At 37.3% G+C, this 16,364-nt stretch overlaps 1 protein-coding gene across 2 annotated transcripts in view; it reads right to left on the reverse strand.

Annotated features, from left to right (window-relative positions):
* LOC134529458 (tetratricopeptide repeat protein 39B-like) overlaps positions 1 to 16,364 on the reverse strand; it is a 207,871-nt gene that overhangs the window by 27,684 nt on the left and 163,823 nt on the right. For both annotated transcript variants that reach the window (XM_063363579.1, XM_063363578.1), the window contains exons 11-12: positions 15,209 to 15,372; positions 5,467 to 5,628 (exon numbers count right to left, since the gene is read on the reverse strand). In XM_063363579.1, coding sequence (XP_063219649.1) covers positions 5,467 to 5,628; positions 15,209 to 15,372 — 326 coding nt within the window. The remainder of the gene's footprint in view (positions 1 to 5,466; positions 5,629 to 15,208; positions 15,373 to 16,364) is intronic.

Below are 16,364 nucleotides of genomic sequence, written 5' to 3' on the forward strand. Positions count from 1 at the left end.
TAACGGAATATTAATGTTTTGATGTATTTGTTGGGCGTTGTAGTTTTTAGTGTTATTACGGAATGCTATTTTCAAGTGTGATCCTTGGTGATGATGTTTTCTGATATTTGGTCTAACTTGACCTGTGGGCATTACTGTGAATTATAAAGGACCATTCGTTATTGTAATTTCCTAAAGCATAATATTTTACTCTGACTAAATGTGTACAAGTTTAAATGATGATAACTGTTAAGCCTCTGATTAGTAGTTATATTTTTATTTTCCCATTTTTTATCACTTGCACACACACTCCACTCACCCTGTCTCTGTAAAAATACAGCATAAATTATATTGTTCTCTTGTCTTCCTGATACAGCCCAACGTGGAAGCTGCTCTGAATGTGATTTATCCCTAGAAGGCTTCAAAATTCTGCACAGCTCTGCTGCAAAGTGGTTGTTTTTTGTGTGAGGTTTGTTTTGTTTCATACGTGATGGGTTCTCCGGCTACCGCCTGGATCACTACAAACTCTACCAGACATTACTCAGAATTTCACGTTTGTGAAATTCAAAAAAACTTGTTCTGAATTTCATCTGTCCACAATGTGTTCTCAAAACATGTAAATGAGAAATCATTTTTGGATTTTAGGATTCTAATGAGCCAACGCTCCAATTTATCAACTCTATTGTGTCCTATGCAGACGTGATTGAGCTGGGCTTACAGGAAGCTGAATTAGTGCAAGTTATCTTGGGTAATGTGTCACCCCTCGTGTTACAAATTAGTACCATGTTAACCCCATCCAGTCTGGAAGCTCTCCGCAGATGGAGTGGCGATCTGTAAAATTGCTTATGGCTGTAAAAAAGTATCACTAGGACATTTCGCTTTCGCCGCAGAGCTGTGACGCAAACCCTCCTGTAAGGGAGCCCAGACGTGTTCTCTGCCTATAGTGTAAGTTATAAAATGTTCATGCTACGCTGCATGATTCTGCCTTGTATGGTTCGGGCAGTATAAGTGCACCAAGTGACGAGGTGAGCGAGGCTATGAACCATCCGGAGCTTGTAAATGCGCTTGATGTGGGCACTGCTAATTACAGGTGTGCCAAATGCTGTGATTTTGGTCATGCAGTTTACAAATGCTCGCAACTTCCCATGGATACCTTACATCAAAAATGCTTAGTGTAAATGAGCTGGACACTACAGAGCTGACTGTCTGGGAAATGGGCCTTGATTCGGTGAGTTGGTTCCTGCGGCAGTCAAAAATTTTGAAAACATACCAATTTTTAATTTCATTATTTTGTTTATGTTTTTAACGAACATTTATTTCCCGCTCTTGATGATTCGGGTGCTACCTGGTCCTTGATTGGTGAGGAAATTTTCAATAAATTATGTCTTAAGTATCCCTTTGGGTCTCATCGGGTGGTTACAGATTCGGACGTTAAGATCTGTGTAGCTAATAGATAAATTCTGCACTCATGCTCTGATGTTGTGTTGCATAAAAAGATAGCCTGATTCTCATGTAACTGGAATTTCACAACTGTCCAAAAACAACATGTCAGCAGTAACATCAGAATCAAAGAAAGTGGTTGTGGCACCAGAATCAAACATGACAGTCGAGGTAAAGGTCAAGGTCAAAAGTAAAATCATCCAAGATGGCCACCAGGCTCAAGGTTATTGTTGCGATGTCATCGTAACGTAAAATGTAATGTTAGGAAGTGAAGCACTTTATTCCAAAATGGCCACCATGACATCAGACTTTGATGATGGACCGGCTCCTTGGCTTCTGAGCCATGAACCAGTAGCCGGATCAGCTATACTTACTGTACTACTAATGACTACTTAACACTTCTGTTTTCAATCCAAAGAAGCAATCATGGGATCATGGCACATGGTATGTCGATACTACAGCAAAATGCAACCTTAAGAACATAACTTCTAAACAAACTAAACACACAGGCTAGACAATGTTGAGAGTTAAAATAATATCTCAAAACAATAACTCTTAAAACCTTATATCAGAGTTATATTATACTAAGGAGATCAGAAGGGATTACGAGTGTTCCACAGCATATCCGAAAGAGAAGAAAAATAGATGAGTGACAAACCATACATTTATCATAACGTTTATATTGAAAGTAGTGCTGAGCTGATACCGATAACCGATACTAAATATAGGCCGATATTAACGTATTGGAATCGTCCGGACAGATACTTTTTTTTGCCGATACAAGGTGCCGATACACTCACAAAATTTTGTATTTATTTTCACCCATTGTGATAGAAAACGTTTCATAAATCGGCTGTCCATATAATAATGCACAAGATTTAAAAAAATTAATTTTATTCACAGAAAACCACGTATTTTTAACATAAAGCGCCGCCAAGTATTTTCTAACCTAGGCCTACACTTAAAACCGTCACTTGTTCAGCGATATCACACACGACGCACATAAGTAACAACAACGATCGATGGCTGCGCAGTCGTCATTTCGCATGCGAGTGACGTTTGCGATTGTCTCGAAGCAAGATCGATACTACGTCACGATTTTTAGCGATACCTTTGTATGTTTACTATTTCCGTGATTTCGTCAAACAGCATTATTTTCTTTCCTGTTTATTTGTATTTTACATGGTGCTGCTTTCTTCAAAAAAATATATTATTACAGAAATGAATCGCAAGAGTGACGTATGGAGTTTATTTTCTGTTAGTAAAAGCAATGACCAAAAGGCTTTGTGCAATATTTGCCATTGCCTTGTTTCTCGTGGTGGAAAGGACACGCGATCTTACACTACTACTAATTTGAAGCATCACATGGAAAGATCGCATTCATCTGTAAATAATAAATTACTTAAGTTAGATGTTCCACAGGCGTCTGCATCGCGGTCATCGTCCGAAACTGCTGCGACATAGTTTGTTGAAACGGCCGCAACATCATCTGAATGTATGCCTACAATGGCATCATCAGTCCAAATTGTGCACACAGAACATATATTACGTCGAAAAGACACCAGTAAACAAGAAGATATTTCGGAAATGTTTAAGAGAAACATACCTTATCCTCCTAATCACAAAAGGGTGACAGAATTAACATCACTGATTGCAAATATGATTTGCACAGACTTTTTGCCTTTTAGTACTGTGGAGTCAGAAGGTAAAAAACATTTTAACTCAGGCCTAACACATTTAAACTTTGTAACTCTTTGCTTAACTTGCAGGGATGATGTGTTAAGTTAGGCCTAATGTAGGCTATACTTTTAATGTTTTGTTTATAGACTTAAGTTACATAATAATATATGATGTGATTAAAATCCCTATATTTTTTATTTCAGGTTTCAATAATCTGATGAGATACCTCAAGTCGAGGTACAAAATACCACACAGGACAAACTTTTCTCGCAGCGTAATTCCTGAGCTGTATGATGTGGTTTCCCAGAAAGTAAAAGATATTTTGGAGGCTGCAGACCATATCAGCTGTACAACTGACATGTGGTCATCTCTGGGAAATGATTATTTTCTGTCACTGACATGTCATTTCATTTCTCCTGATTTTGAGAAGATCAGTGTGTGTGTGGAAGTTGTGCCATTCAGTTATATTAACTACACTGGGCAGAATATATGTGATTTCATCACACAGTATCTAGATGATTGGGGTATAAAGGATAAGGTGCATCTTAGTGTAAGAGATAATGCTGCTAACATGGTTCGGGATTGTGAATTATTACAAATCCCGTGTGTTGGGTGTGCTGCTCATGCTTTATAACTTGTCATCAAAGAGTCGTTACTGAACCATAAAAATGTCTCTGATGTGTATAGTTCGGCGTGTGGTAGGGCATTTCAGGCACTCTATTTCAGCGAACAAACGTTTGACTGAATTCCAAGAGAAGCCAACAAAATGCCATGCCACAAACTGAAACACGATGAACCAACCAGATGGAACAGTACCTATATTATGTTGGAGAGGTTTTAGAGCAGAGACGTGCCATATCATATCTTGGTCCAGACCTCAATTTGAATGTGGAACTAACAAATTCTGACTGGGAATTGGTAGGAGAAATTGCGAAATTGCTTAAATTTTTCTTCATGTCCACCCAAACCATTAGTAATGAGAATACTAGTATTTCAGAAGTTATCCCCCTTGTTAATGGTTGGACAAAACTTCTGTCTACTTGTAAGCCAGGAAATAAGTTGAAGTCTGCCTACACTGAAATGGTTCGCAACCTAAATACTCGCTACGCATATATGGAAAAAAAATGTTCATTACAGTTTAAGAACTCTGCTTGATCCACGCTTCAAACAATTTGTTTTTTCCAGTGAGGAAGATGTAACTTCTGCCAAGTCCACTCTTGAACAACAGCTGAGTTTGTTACAGACCCCAGAACTTCATTCACCTGCCCTTGACAATACCGCTACAAGTTCCAGTGACACTTGTCACTCCATACATTATTTGTACACAAATCTAATTTCCAGTAGTAGTAGTGTTGGAGCTAGTACATCTTTATCGCCTACACAAAAACTTACTAGGTACCTTGAGGAACCACTCTGTGCCATTAATACAAGCCCACTTCTGTACTGGAAAACATCTCCTCACCAATCACTCAAAAAACTTGCTCAGAAATATTTGTCAACACCTTGTGGTAGTGTGGCATCAGAGAGACTGTTTAGTACAGCTGGTGCTCTGTGCACAAACAAAAGGAGCTCCATGACCCCTCAAAAGATACGAAAGTTAGTTTTTTTGAACAAAAGTTCAAAATATTTATAGTGCTGCTTCCTAAAAACTACATTTGCTTGGTAGTGTGGCATCTGAGAGGTGCTCTGTGTACAAACAAAAAAGTTGTAGTAAATAAGTTTAATATTTTTGTTTTAAAATTTCTTCTCTAAACTTTAATTAACTTCCTTATTGCTTCCTAAAAACTGTGTTTCTTGAACTGCCTAAGTCATTTTCTCTTCAATGTGAAAGCAAACTGTAAGATTTTGTGTGTGTTTGTTATTGTATTCTCAATAAATATCTTAAAAACATTATACAGTATGTGCTTTCTGAAGTATGTATCGGTATTGGCATATCGGGTGTATCGGCAGGGGATATCGGTTCGTATCACTATCGGTACAAAACAGTATCGGCTCAGGACTAATTGAAAGTGCAGTAAATATGTTTGGAATGGACAATGCATTTATCCAAATCAACAAAAAAGAAAGAAAGATGTAATAATTTACATAAAAAAACAATAAATAACAGATATATACTAAAACACTTTAAGCTGAAACTGAATGACATTTTCAACACTCCTACACAAAATAACTTAATTTCAGCTTATAGCTTAAAACATGCCTGCAGCAACATTTCGAAAGGAAATGATGATGTGCATGGAAATAAATGCTGTTCACATTCATCTAACATGCTATGAAGTTAATTTTTTATAACTTAAAAAAAATTTGGTTAAATATTGGAAATAAATAAAGTTTATAAAATTAAAAATAAACTTAACTTTTACTTACCTCATAAGATTTTCAATCTCTGATTTCTCTTCAGCAGTCATGTTTTCACCAAGCATTATGAGTATCGCTGCCTTTTGGTAACTATAAATAGTCTTAGACCAACGACTCTCTTCCAACAAGAAGCCTGCATACACACTTGCTTCCCTCCAATCACACTTTATGCTATAAAAAAATCCAAAATTAAATAACATATTTTATTTTTAACAGGCAAATATGTACCGTATTTAATCGCATAATGTCCGCCATCGCATAATGTCCGCACATTTCTTTTTAAATACTTGAAATGGAATTTTTTAAAATCCGCATAAACTCCGCACCAGACAAAGCAACCTTGGCCACCCCTGAAAGGCACAGTAACAGGATGGATATTTACTGACGCTGTCAACAATGCTTTGACCTTGAGTTGTTCATTTCTCTGGAGCGGTCGCTGAGAGGGTTTGTAGCATGGTGAAACCGTCCGGACTCAGAAACTCGCACTCTACTGCGCAGCTGCATGCGACGTCACGCGAGTTGCAAGGGGATGGGCTATATATAGCACAAGCTAGTACACACATCCCACCCGCAGACACGCGGACAAAGCAGCTGCAACTCACACTACGTCACAAAGTAGGGGAGGTAGCGGAGAAGTGGCGCCGGCTAATGCAGACATTAGACATCTGCCCCGTGCCGTTAGTGGCCATCTTAATGAAAGATTAAAAAATATCTTTTCACGCAAATTTATTTTGTGTAGGCTGGCTGCGGCTTCTGAATGTAAGAGTGCACACGCGAGTGAGAGAAGAAAAAAAAAAATGAGTGGCGTCTTCCACCAATCGCCGGCACCCAATTATCTCGACACCTGTCACATTTTTCACATCCGCTGCGGAGGGTCGCCAGTCACCAGCGCTCTGCGAAGTAGTGTGCCGCCGTTAATATTTTTCAACTGGGCCGAGGGAAGGGTGCCAATTTTACGAAGCAGCGATTTTACTAATGCAATCTGCGGAACCGTGAGCATACGTAAAAACAGGGTACTAGTAAACTAATTATGAGAGAACAATTTTTTTATTCTACACAAAACGTAAAATTTTGAGGAAAAATTTTTTTTTCGGACTTCACCTCATAATGTCCGCACCCCATTTTTTTTGTCAAAAATGTAGCCAAATTACTGCGGAAATTATGCGAGTAAATACGGTATAAGATTTTCAAGATTGTAATCTTGCAAATCAGCTTAGTATTAAATTGGCATAAAAATGATGAAATAAATTTTATGAACTTGGAGAATGTTACAGTAAATATGCCATAAAATTATTTATGGAAATTCAATGGAACATTTGGGAACATGAGCTATACAACTACACAAATGGTTAACACACATTAATGGCAGTGTAACATAACTATATAGCTTTTGATTAACAGTGCTAAACAACAATACGCAAAAACACTCATGTTTCTAAATATCCTTTATGAGGATAATAAATACAATTAACATTCTAGATTTAAAAATTTTTTTTTAAATATTAATCCAAGTAGTGAAAGAAATCTATTTTTAATTTTAAAATGCTCATTGAAAATCCAAAAGGTAGACATGGTCTAACTGTAACAAAAAGATGTGTCAGGTGAGGGCTGATCTGCTTAGCACAATGACGCAGGTGTTTGACAAGCAATAACATTTCTTTTATTGTAGCACATGGCACCTGGTGTGCGGGGTCCGGTGCTGGCAGTCTTTGAGACATTGTAGCCTATGAAATAACTCCTGCAGTGGCATTCCAGCCCCCATTTATCATCACGCTGCAGCTCGTTGTGCCACCATCGTAGCATGGCGCCGCTGTGTCTTGTGTCTTGCCCACGTGTTAGGGAGATTTCTGGCTAGTCCTGACCCAAGAGAACAACCTTAGATAAGTTCTCTGGCAGCTTCCAAGCGTCAGCTAAAGGACCTTAATTTATAGCACAATCGGAAAGCTATGAGATGCATCCTTGGCTAATTCTGCATGCTATATAAGCATATTAGCTGACCAGTTGAGTCGGTAAAAAACCTGACCTAAAGTGTATAGGGCTTCCCTGCAACGCATCCTAACTTCAAACATACTTAGCTACTAACATGCATGCTGGAAGGCCCACAGAACTGTCAAGGGGCACACGCTGGTGTAGCAGGATATAGGGGCTTTCTAGAAGCATTAAAAATATTAGTCGAGTCAGTCTTTCACTTCAGCAATACCTGCAATTAAGTGTAGGCAACAACTTGATCTCGAGGGAATGAGCGACTGTTCTGCTGGGAGGTTGTGTGGCATAATAGAGAAATAGCGAGGCAGCGTGCACACAGTAGTGGTGAAACAGTGTTCGGGAACAGTGATGTGGGGAAAAGGACAAATAAGGGAGTGATTCACTGTAGAATCAGACTTCAGTGACATGTGTAAATAGGTTAGTTTTCTTTTTGGATAAACAATGGACTAAGATTTAGTGTAAAGTACAAGGGGTAATCAAAAAAAAAAAAGCGGATTTTTTTTGTTATAACAATTTTATTTATTACCTTTTTTTAGAAAATTCCTTCAGTCACCTTCAAAGTAATCTCCATTAGATGCGATGCACTTGTCAAGTCGTTTTTCCCACTGTTTGAAGCACCTCTAGAACTCTTCAACTCTAATATCCTCTAGTGTCCTTTGCATCCCACTGCTGCTCTAGCGCTATGGTAATAATCAGCTGTCACATACCATAATTTTGGGTATAGAATGCGATAATTTGTAACACTGAACTCCATATTGGAACAATATTATCTGATGCAATGTACTATAGATATGGTTCCACATACCATTATTATCGTGCGTTCACACTTATTTGTTTAATAATTAAAAAAAATAATTGCGGGTTTTCGCGGCCCTTGTCTGGAGTTGCTTGGCTTCTAGGTTGTAGCTGCATCCAAAGCGAATATATCACCAACATTTCGGTCGACGTTGCAGTCGCCATCATCAGGGTAGAGTTAACTACTGAGGTTATTACAAGTTCTCCTGCCTTTTTAATAGTCTCGCCTGAGAGGGGAGTGTTTCCCGAATGGCTGCAGCTGTGGGCCAATCAGAGTCTTCCTTTCTTCTGGTTGGCCTGTTGGTTTGGCCAATCAGAGCTGGTCTTCTGTGATAGGCTGGGAGTGCTGGCCAGAAAGAAATTGGTTGTCGAGTCAGTTTTAGAGGAAGACACTAATAAACATATAATTGTCAAAGATGCCAGAACCCCTACATTCTATGGGCTGCCGATACGTAAGAAGGACTTTCCTCTTCGTCCTATTGTTAGTGCAATCAGCTCTCCTTCCTACCCATGCACTAGCCAGATACATAAATAGAATAATCCAACCTTTAGTTCCCACTCAAGCCTCTCATGTCAGAAATTCTGCACATTTTATTTCGATTCTCAAGCAACTATCTCTTCAACAAACAGATCTCCTGGTCAGCTATTCACCAAAGTGCCTGTCCCAAGACATTTAACCAATTTATGAAAATTAGAGAACTGTGAATAGTACTAATAATTGTTTCTTCTGTAGAGCTTGTGAAAATGTTTCTTATATTTTAAAGCACATATTAATTACCTTGACAACCAAACAGGATATTTAGACTGTTTTTTAAAGTTAATGGGATGAAGGTATTTATTTTATCAATTAAAGATTGTCAGTTGATCGACAAGGTCTTTAGCATCGAAAGAATTGTATACATATGACCAGTCATGGTTTTTAATAGTTATACAGACCAAGAAAATTGCCATTTTTGTGATTTCTAATAAAAAAAGATTGATATTATTAGGGTAAGTATAATATGATGTTGATTATTAAAGCTGGTTGATATGGATCATTTTTGATAAGTACATCAACAGCATACAGTAAAACCTTTTTGTTGCAACCCCATTTATTGCGACCACCTCTCTATTACAACACGATTTCGAGGAACCGTGAAAAAATTGCCGAAAATCCGAAGAAAATCGGACAGAAAATAAGTTTCTTGTGGTGAGTAGCGTGTTACTGCGTTTCTCTTGCCGAGTGCTGTACTGCCGTAGGCAGCGCATATCAAAAATTGATACCACTTCCTGTCGACCGCTGTCAGCGCTTGACAACCCCCATTCCACGAATCACGTTATCTGCATCATTTTAACAAGAGTAAAAATATATTAAAACTGTCAGAAAATTTATAAAAGCTTTATGTGTCCGCAAAACAGGGCACAACACTGGACCGCCAGTTGTTATCATTTAAAACGTGGCTAAAGAACTTGTATGGATCAGGCTGAAAACATCCGGCAATGCGTGTAGGTTATAAAGAATCTTGTTATGAATTGAGATGTTATGTTTTTTGAGTAGATATACACAGCGACAGACTGGATGCACGCCCGCCTCGACTTGTTTTAACTGCCGCAGCGATGTTTATTTTGACAGCTCAAGCAATTATCTTTTCCCGTAGGTTGACAGAAAAAGGTTGCTTCACCCAGCATAAAAAAAAAGGCTACGCCACTTATTCCCCACGCAGGAAACACACTGGCTGCCGTCTGTCTCCCCCGCATTTATCTTTCTTCTAACATTCCACGTCTCGCCTCTCGCGCGAGCAATAACGAAGCGACCACGCATTGGGCCGTTTTATGCTTTGTTTGGTGACAGCAGCTTGATTTTATTTTGTATATTCCTTTTCATAGGACCCTTGCTATTAAAATACATTTATATTTAATTTTGAAAGCTTGTAAATTCCTTGCCAAAGATGACTGAACTCGAACTTGGTGTGAAAAAATACATATTTTGACATACGTACTTGTTTTTGGGCGTGTTTGGTGGGGAGGGAGGGGTCCGAAAATATTTACAACGATCTTACCTCTCCCTCACCACTTTAGTACCCCATTCATAATAGCCCAATTATACGGGAGAAGAGAGGGTGAAAAGAGCATTTTCTCACTGAAGGTTTTTCAAAGGGGAGCGAAGTTGGGGTGTTATAAGGGAGGACAGTAGATGGTTTGTGTGTCTGGGAGGGATGAGCTAGACTTGAAGAATGTAAACGTGGGGAGGGAAGAGTGAGCTTATGCGTCATGAAGCCGCTGCCGCCAGCCAGCTGGGCGAGCTTCGTGTGCGCCCACTCGCATTGCAGAACCTACCGCTGCCATATTTTTAAAGGAAATGTCCCATTATTTTTTTTGTTATTCTTACATGAACATTATTGGAAGTATTAAAGCCGACACAAAAATACGCTGTGTGTTAAAATTAACAGATTTTAATGATCTTTCATTTCGTTTTTATTTTTTTTTTATTTTTTTTTTCTGATTTTCACATTTTGGTCAAAATGTCCAATTTTTTGACGGTTCCCGAGAAAGTATTCGTAAAATCACTGCTTCGTTAAATCCGGGGTTCGTGACATCGGGGTTCTAGTGTATTTAACTACGGCAAGCAGAAAACGTACATGTAAACTAACCAGTAAAAATAAACTGTCTTTTGACATATTTTCTTTAGAGGTGGCCTGTCATGAAGGTTGAATTGGGTTTAAAGCAAAGCCGTCTAGCATTGTGAGTGACAGCATCCTGCCATTGTACGGCTGGTTAGCGAGTAGCGGTTCGGGAGGGAGGGGGGGATTGAAACGAACTGAAAATTTTGGAAAACATCTATTACGACCCCCCCTCTATTAAGACCCTATTCCTGGGAACCGTGAGGGGTTGTTTCAGAGAGGTTTGACTGTATGTTACTTTACATTGTGAAAGATTAGAAAGACAAAGGTCTAAAAGATTTATAGAAGGCTGGGTATCATTGTATTGTATTAAACCAAGACTATAAGTAAAGTAAAGTAAATAATTGGCTTTAGTTTTAGACATGTGACTGCATAATATTATCAGTTTCAATGTTAATCCAGTAGGGCTGGGCGATTCCACAGATTTCATTTCGATTCGATTCCGATTCAAATTACTGTAAAAAAATTGAAATTTCGATTTCGATTCGATTCTTTAATTCTAGAGCAAATGCATAAGGTAAACAAGTGTAAAAAAATTTCTAACAATGTAGGCAAACATTCTTAGAATCATTACTTCGTGAAGTCCACATGTCTGTGGTTAAAGCTATAGAATTTACTCCGCCGTCAATGTCTGTTGCCAGTTTTGTTTTTATTCTTTCAAGATGATGTTCATAAAGATCTGGAATTACACGCCTTGCAAATGTTCTACGGTCAGGCATGCTATATTTTGGTTCAACCAGTGACATGAGGTCTCTAAAACCTGTATCTTGGACCATGCTGAATGGTTGAAGATCTGGTGCCAACATTTTGCCTATTGCACTGGTAATGGAAACTGCTCTGGGATGATCGTTTGGATATTTTTCTAACCTAGAAAATGCAGTTTGCTGGACAATTTTCTGTTTGGGTACAGATGAAGATGGAAGTACCACAGATTTCATTTGAGATTGCAATTTTAAAAATTCGGAATATACGTCAGTGTGTTTTGCGAGATGTTTAGCCATGCTGGTTGTGCTCCCATGAACTTGTTTAAGTTTGTTGCCACATGTTTTGCATTTTGAATGTGTTTCTGACACTTTTTCGTAAAATTTCCAAACCGCACTTCGACCTTTAAATGCACCTTTCACGTTTTCACTCATTTCTACAATCAGCACAAAGATTGTTTTCACACTAGAAACTCAACACGGTATTGGACGTGAGGACGTGACAAAATAAAATAAACATGATGGATCATTTCTCATTTCCACAGTACTAACGCTCTTGCATTTTCCATTAATGTCGTCGGCATCTGTGATACTGCAGTGAAGGCATATATGTTAAGACAAAGAAAAAGAACACAACTACCACATGTAATTGTATAGCTATCAAACTTCCTCACTTAAAAAAAACGTATAAAAGCGGAACCCAGAACCAAAACAAAGTGGTTATCACAGATATAGTGCAACAGATGCACAGCTTCGATTGGAAGAATCAGACTTTTTTATGTCCAAGCCGTGGTACTGAAGTCTGCCACCATTAGCGCTCAAGTTGCAGACAATTCGGCAGCCATTTTGTGGAAGTGTTGCGTGCACGTCGGTATCATATCTATGAAGCTAGGGTAGTGTTTATTTACCGCTTTCGGTGATTGAGGTTATATTCACAGCCCAGAAATGAAACTTATTGTACGATTGGTTCGTGGACTTTCCAATTGCATAATTAATGTGTTTCTCGGCCGTTTGTAATAAAGATTTTTTTTTCCCCATTTTGAACAAAATGAGTGTTGTTATTTAGAGGATTGGAGGTAAATATTGCTTATGAATCATGAGTGTTTGGCAGAACCAAAGTTCGTAGATATGAAGAACGTCGCTAAATGGAATATTCGTTGAGGATTTACGTACATACAAAGTTTATGTGCAATTTAACGGAATGTGTGGAAATTGTCACCATGCAAATGACCTAGACAAAGTTCGAATTTTTCGATTCTTAATTTTAAAGAAGAAACGATTTCGATTATTTACGGAATCGAATCGAAATCCTAAATTTCAATTAATCGCCCAGCCCTATAATCCAGTCAATACCGGGAATGTTAAAATCACCAAAAATCACTACATCTTCACCACAGGATAGAAGTATACCTTCCAAGGACTCAAAATATTCCAAGTAAACATTAGGAGTGATATCTGGAGGTAAGTAGATAGTAGCAAGGATTATCGATTTGGTAGACGTTTATTTTATTTTTAGCCAGACAACTTCGATACTGGGAAAGTTGTAAACATACACTGGTTGAACTGATAAAAATTTGTGCTTGTTGACAGCTGACAGGACACCACCACCTCTTTTCTTCATTGTAAGTTGAAAATTTCTCTCTCTCTCTAAAAACTAAATATCAGTTGGTAAAATAGTGCAAGTTTATGCTATCTTCCTTTAGCCAGGTTTCGATCAAGCATATCATATCATAATGAAAGCTAACAATATTTTCAGAAAATTCAATATATTTTGTTTTTAAGCTTTTCACATTTTGATAAGCAATTAAATATTCCTCAGAAAAAGGCTTCATGACAGAGATCATGATGCTCCTCCGGGCATCAAAGTAGAAGCAGAAGTGGATGCCCCAGGCCTGGAAGAAATTGTGAGCTCCTCTGTTGCAGAGATTTTATTTAGAATTTGAGCTGGAAGCAATTTACCATAAAAGCAGCTTATCAAACAACCACTTCGCCAGAATACAATGTTATTTATTCTATTTAAGTCATCTTCCAGCACTTAAACACAGAGAGAAGCATAGAAGTTGAATTTTGTTTTAAGTTTTGTCACTTTAACTTGAGGCAAGTTGAGCTCATTAGATATGTAATCAATGATTACTTGCTCTTGCACAGCTGGATCAAATCTAGTTACAAAGTGCCTTTTTTATATAAGTAGGTTTGGGTATCATTTTTAGAGTGGATATATTTCTGATACCCACTTGCATAGGTTTCATCCTTTCAGTTTCACGTTTCATTTCAGGGTGACCAGTAGATTTGGATTTGCGCTGTGTTGCACCAAGGTAAAGCCATCACTGGCGACTCGTTGGTTGTTTTCATTAGCGCTCTTGACGCTGCGCGAATCGTGCTGAGTGAAAAGTAGGTCATGAGGCAGACTGCGGTTACCGGAGTCGCTCTGAAAATTTGCACGGTCGGCTAGCTTGGTTGACAAAAGGCTTCTTGTGGGCTTAACTATATGAAGTTTCATGATCTCTGTTGGAATATAGTTTTTCTTTGGCATGAATCAATTCTTGCCTAATTTCTGCAGTTTCTGCTCTAGAATCCACAGGTAGGGTTCTGAGGATGAGGTTCTCATTCTTCGACTTACCAACCTTTTCACAAACAGTCTTAATCATTTTGAATAAATCTTCCATATTCACTGATTCTAACTTGGTTATTTCAAAGTTGAGGGTATCATTCAAAGGTTAATCCTGATATACTGTAGATTTTGAAGTTTTTTTTTCGTTGGAGATCAAAACATCTCGCTAACGTTGTGGTCTAGATCTAAGATACATCACCCGGGATTCGGTTATAAAAATTATTTATTTTACTATTATATATCATCCTTTAAAGTCTGTCAAAAGTGCATTAAAATGCTGTATATTATTTTAACAAAATCCATCTTAAGATGTAAGGTTATCAACACCCAATACTAATTATTGTTACTTCAATGCATTAATCACAAAATATATAAACAAACACATTTAAGACATCATTGAACACAGAAATAACTCAAATGTTGGACGTTAATTGAATTTGTCAATTCTTTAACTACACTTACACAATTACATTTTAAGTTTAAAAATTTTTAAAGTATATTAAATTAATAATTCTATTAATCTACTAATGTGTGAAAATTTTGATTAAACACAGCAAATTGCCTTATCAAACTGAAATATGGTCTATATTTTAAGTTCCATTGAGGTTCGCTTCCGCAGTCATTACATGAGTCAAAGAATAGCACTACTCCATTTGATTAACCTGCAAATTTATTGCTTGGATTTTTCTTACTAGACTGTGCAAGCCAGCTTTATCATTTTATATAACAAAATCTGTCTTATTACCTTTTGAGCAGATGTTGACAACAAAGTTAACTGTAAACATCTCTGGCATAGTGATACTGGTAGACTTGTGTTGTCACTATTTGTGGAATGGAATACATAGGATGAGTTCTTTTTGAACTGAATTAAAAATTATGTATTTTTACACAAAAAATAACACATTTTAACTGCAGAACCAACAGCATGCAAAAGAACAAGAAGTAAGTTCAACCAAATGAATGGCACACATGAAAAATTACAAGTCTTGTGCAACTACCTGTTTGTCCATGTGAGCTCCCAGAAACAAAGATGGTGAAACTGAGGCCACACACTCTGAGACTTCCAGGATCGCGTGTACCATGAAATGGATTCATCAATATTTCCTTTCATAAACTCAAGCCTTCCTTTGAAGAACAGGAACCACACACCATCTGGATATAGCTAAAAATACAGATATGGCCACTTCTACATATTACAAAAATATAAATATTCTAAAATACAGCATTTGCTAAACTATACAGCAAATTCCCAATTATTTGATTGTGGAATGATCTAATTTATGGTTGTATGTTTCCTCATTATGTAATTCCACTTGGGAATTCTTTCACGCTTACTTCATTACATACTGGTAGTTTTTGATTTCTGTATGTTTTTTCTTTAACTGTCCATCCAAAAACCACAAAACACGTCCTATAGCTACAAAGATAATCAAAACAATTTCACTAATTGTTCTTAGCACTGTGAAAATATTAAACAACAAACAAATACTATTATACATTTTGTGCTCAAAACAAATGTAGTGTCTGTACATAATATTTAACTGAAAACAACCTTAACATTTTTAATTTTTCAAAAAGGATTTGAGTTTACTATCATGTACAGCAGTATTTTTTAACAGTACTCACTTAGGGTATATACATAAAAAACTCTAGACATTTGCAGACTTAGAGAATTTGTGTATGGGAAATAAATAGTAATTTTCACTACATGTATTAAATCCTGATTGTAGGTTTGTGTGGCTAGTCACTGCTTCTTAGCACATTTGTATAAATGTTGATAAGCCCAATGTTTTGGCATGCCTTGTTGCAACCCACAAGCCAAGAAGCAGTACAGCATATTAAAATATAAATACCTTTTTTCCAGCTATTAAAATACAGGGATGTACTTTTTAGATGTCATTTGTCAGGCATATGTTGCAAATTAAATTAGGATTAGGAAAACATTATAACAGTAAACAATATATTAAACCTTTGGCCCTAATCAGATAATCTGAGCACTCAGAAGCTCCATTTAACATAGATATGCAGGGTTTAGAGGTATCTTAAACAATTATTATTCATGAGTGGACTAGCTAAAAATATTTTATGAATATTAACTTTTCATTATAAACAACATTTGCTCATAAACAGTTATGTATGGTTTGTTGTCAAGTG

The sequence above is a fragment of the Bacillus rossius genome, chromosome 2 (genome assembly GCF_032445375.1).
Source record: "Bacillus rossius redtenbacheri isolate Brsri chromosome 2, Brsri_v3, whole genome shotgun sequence".
NCBI lineage: Eukaryota > Metazoa > Arthropoda > Insecta > Phasmatodea > Bacillidae > Bacillus > Bacillus rossius.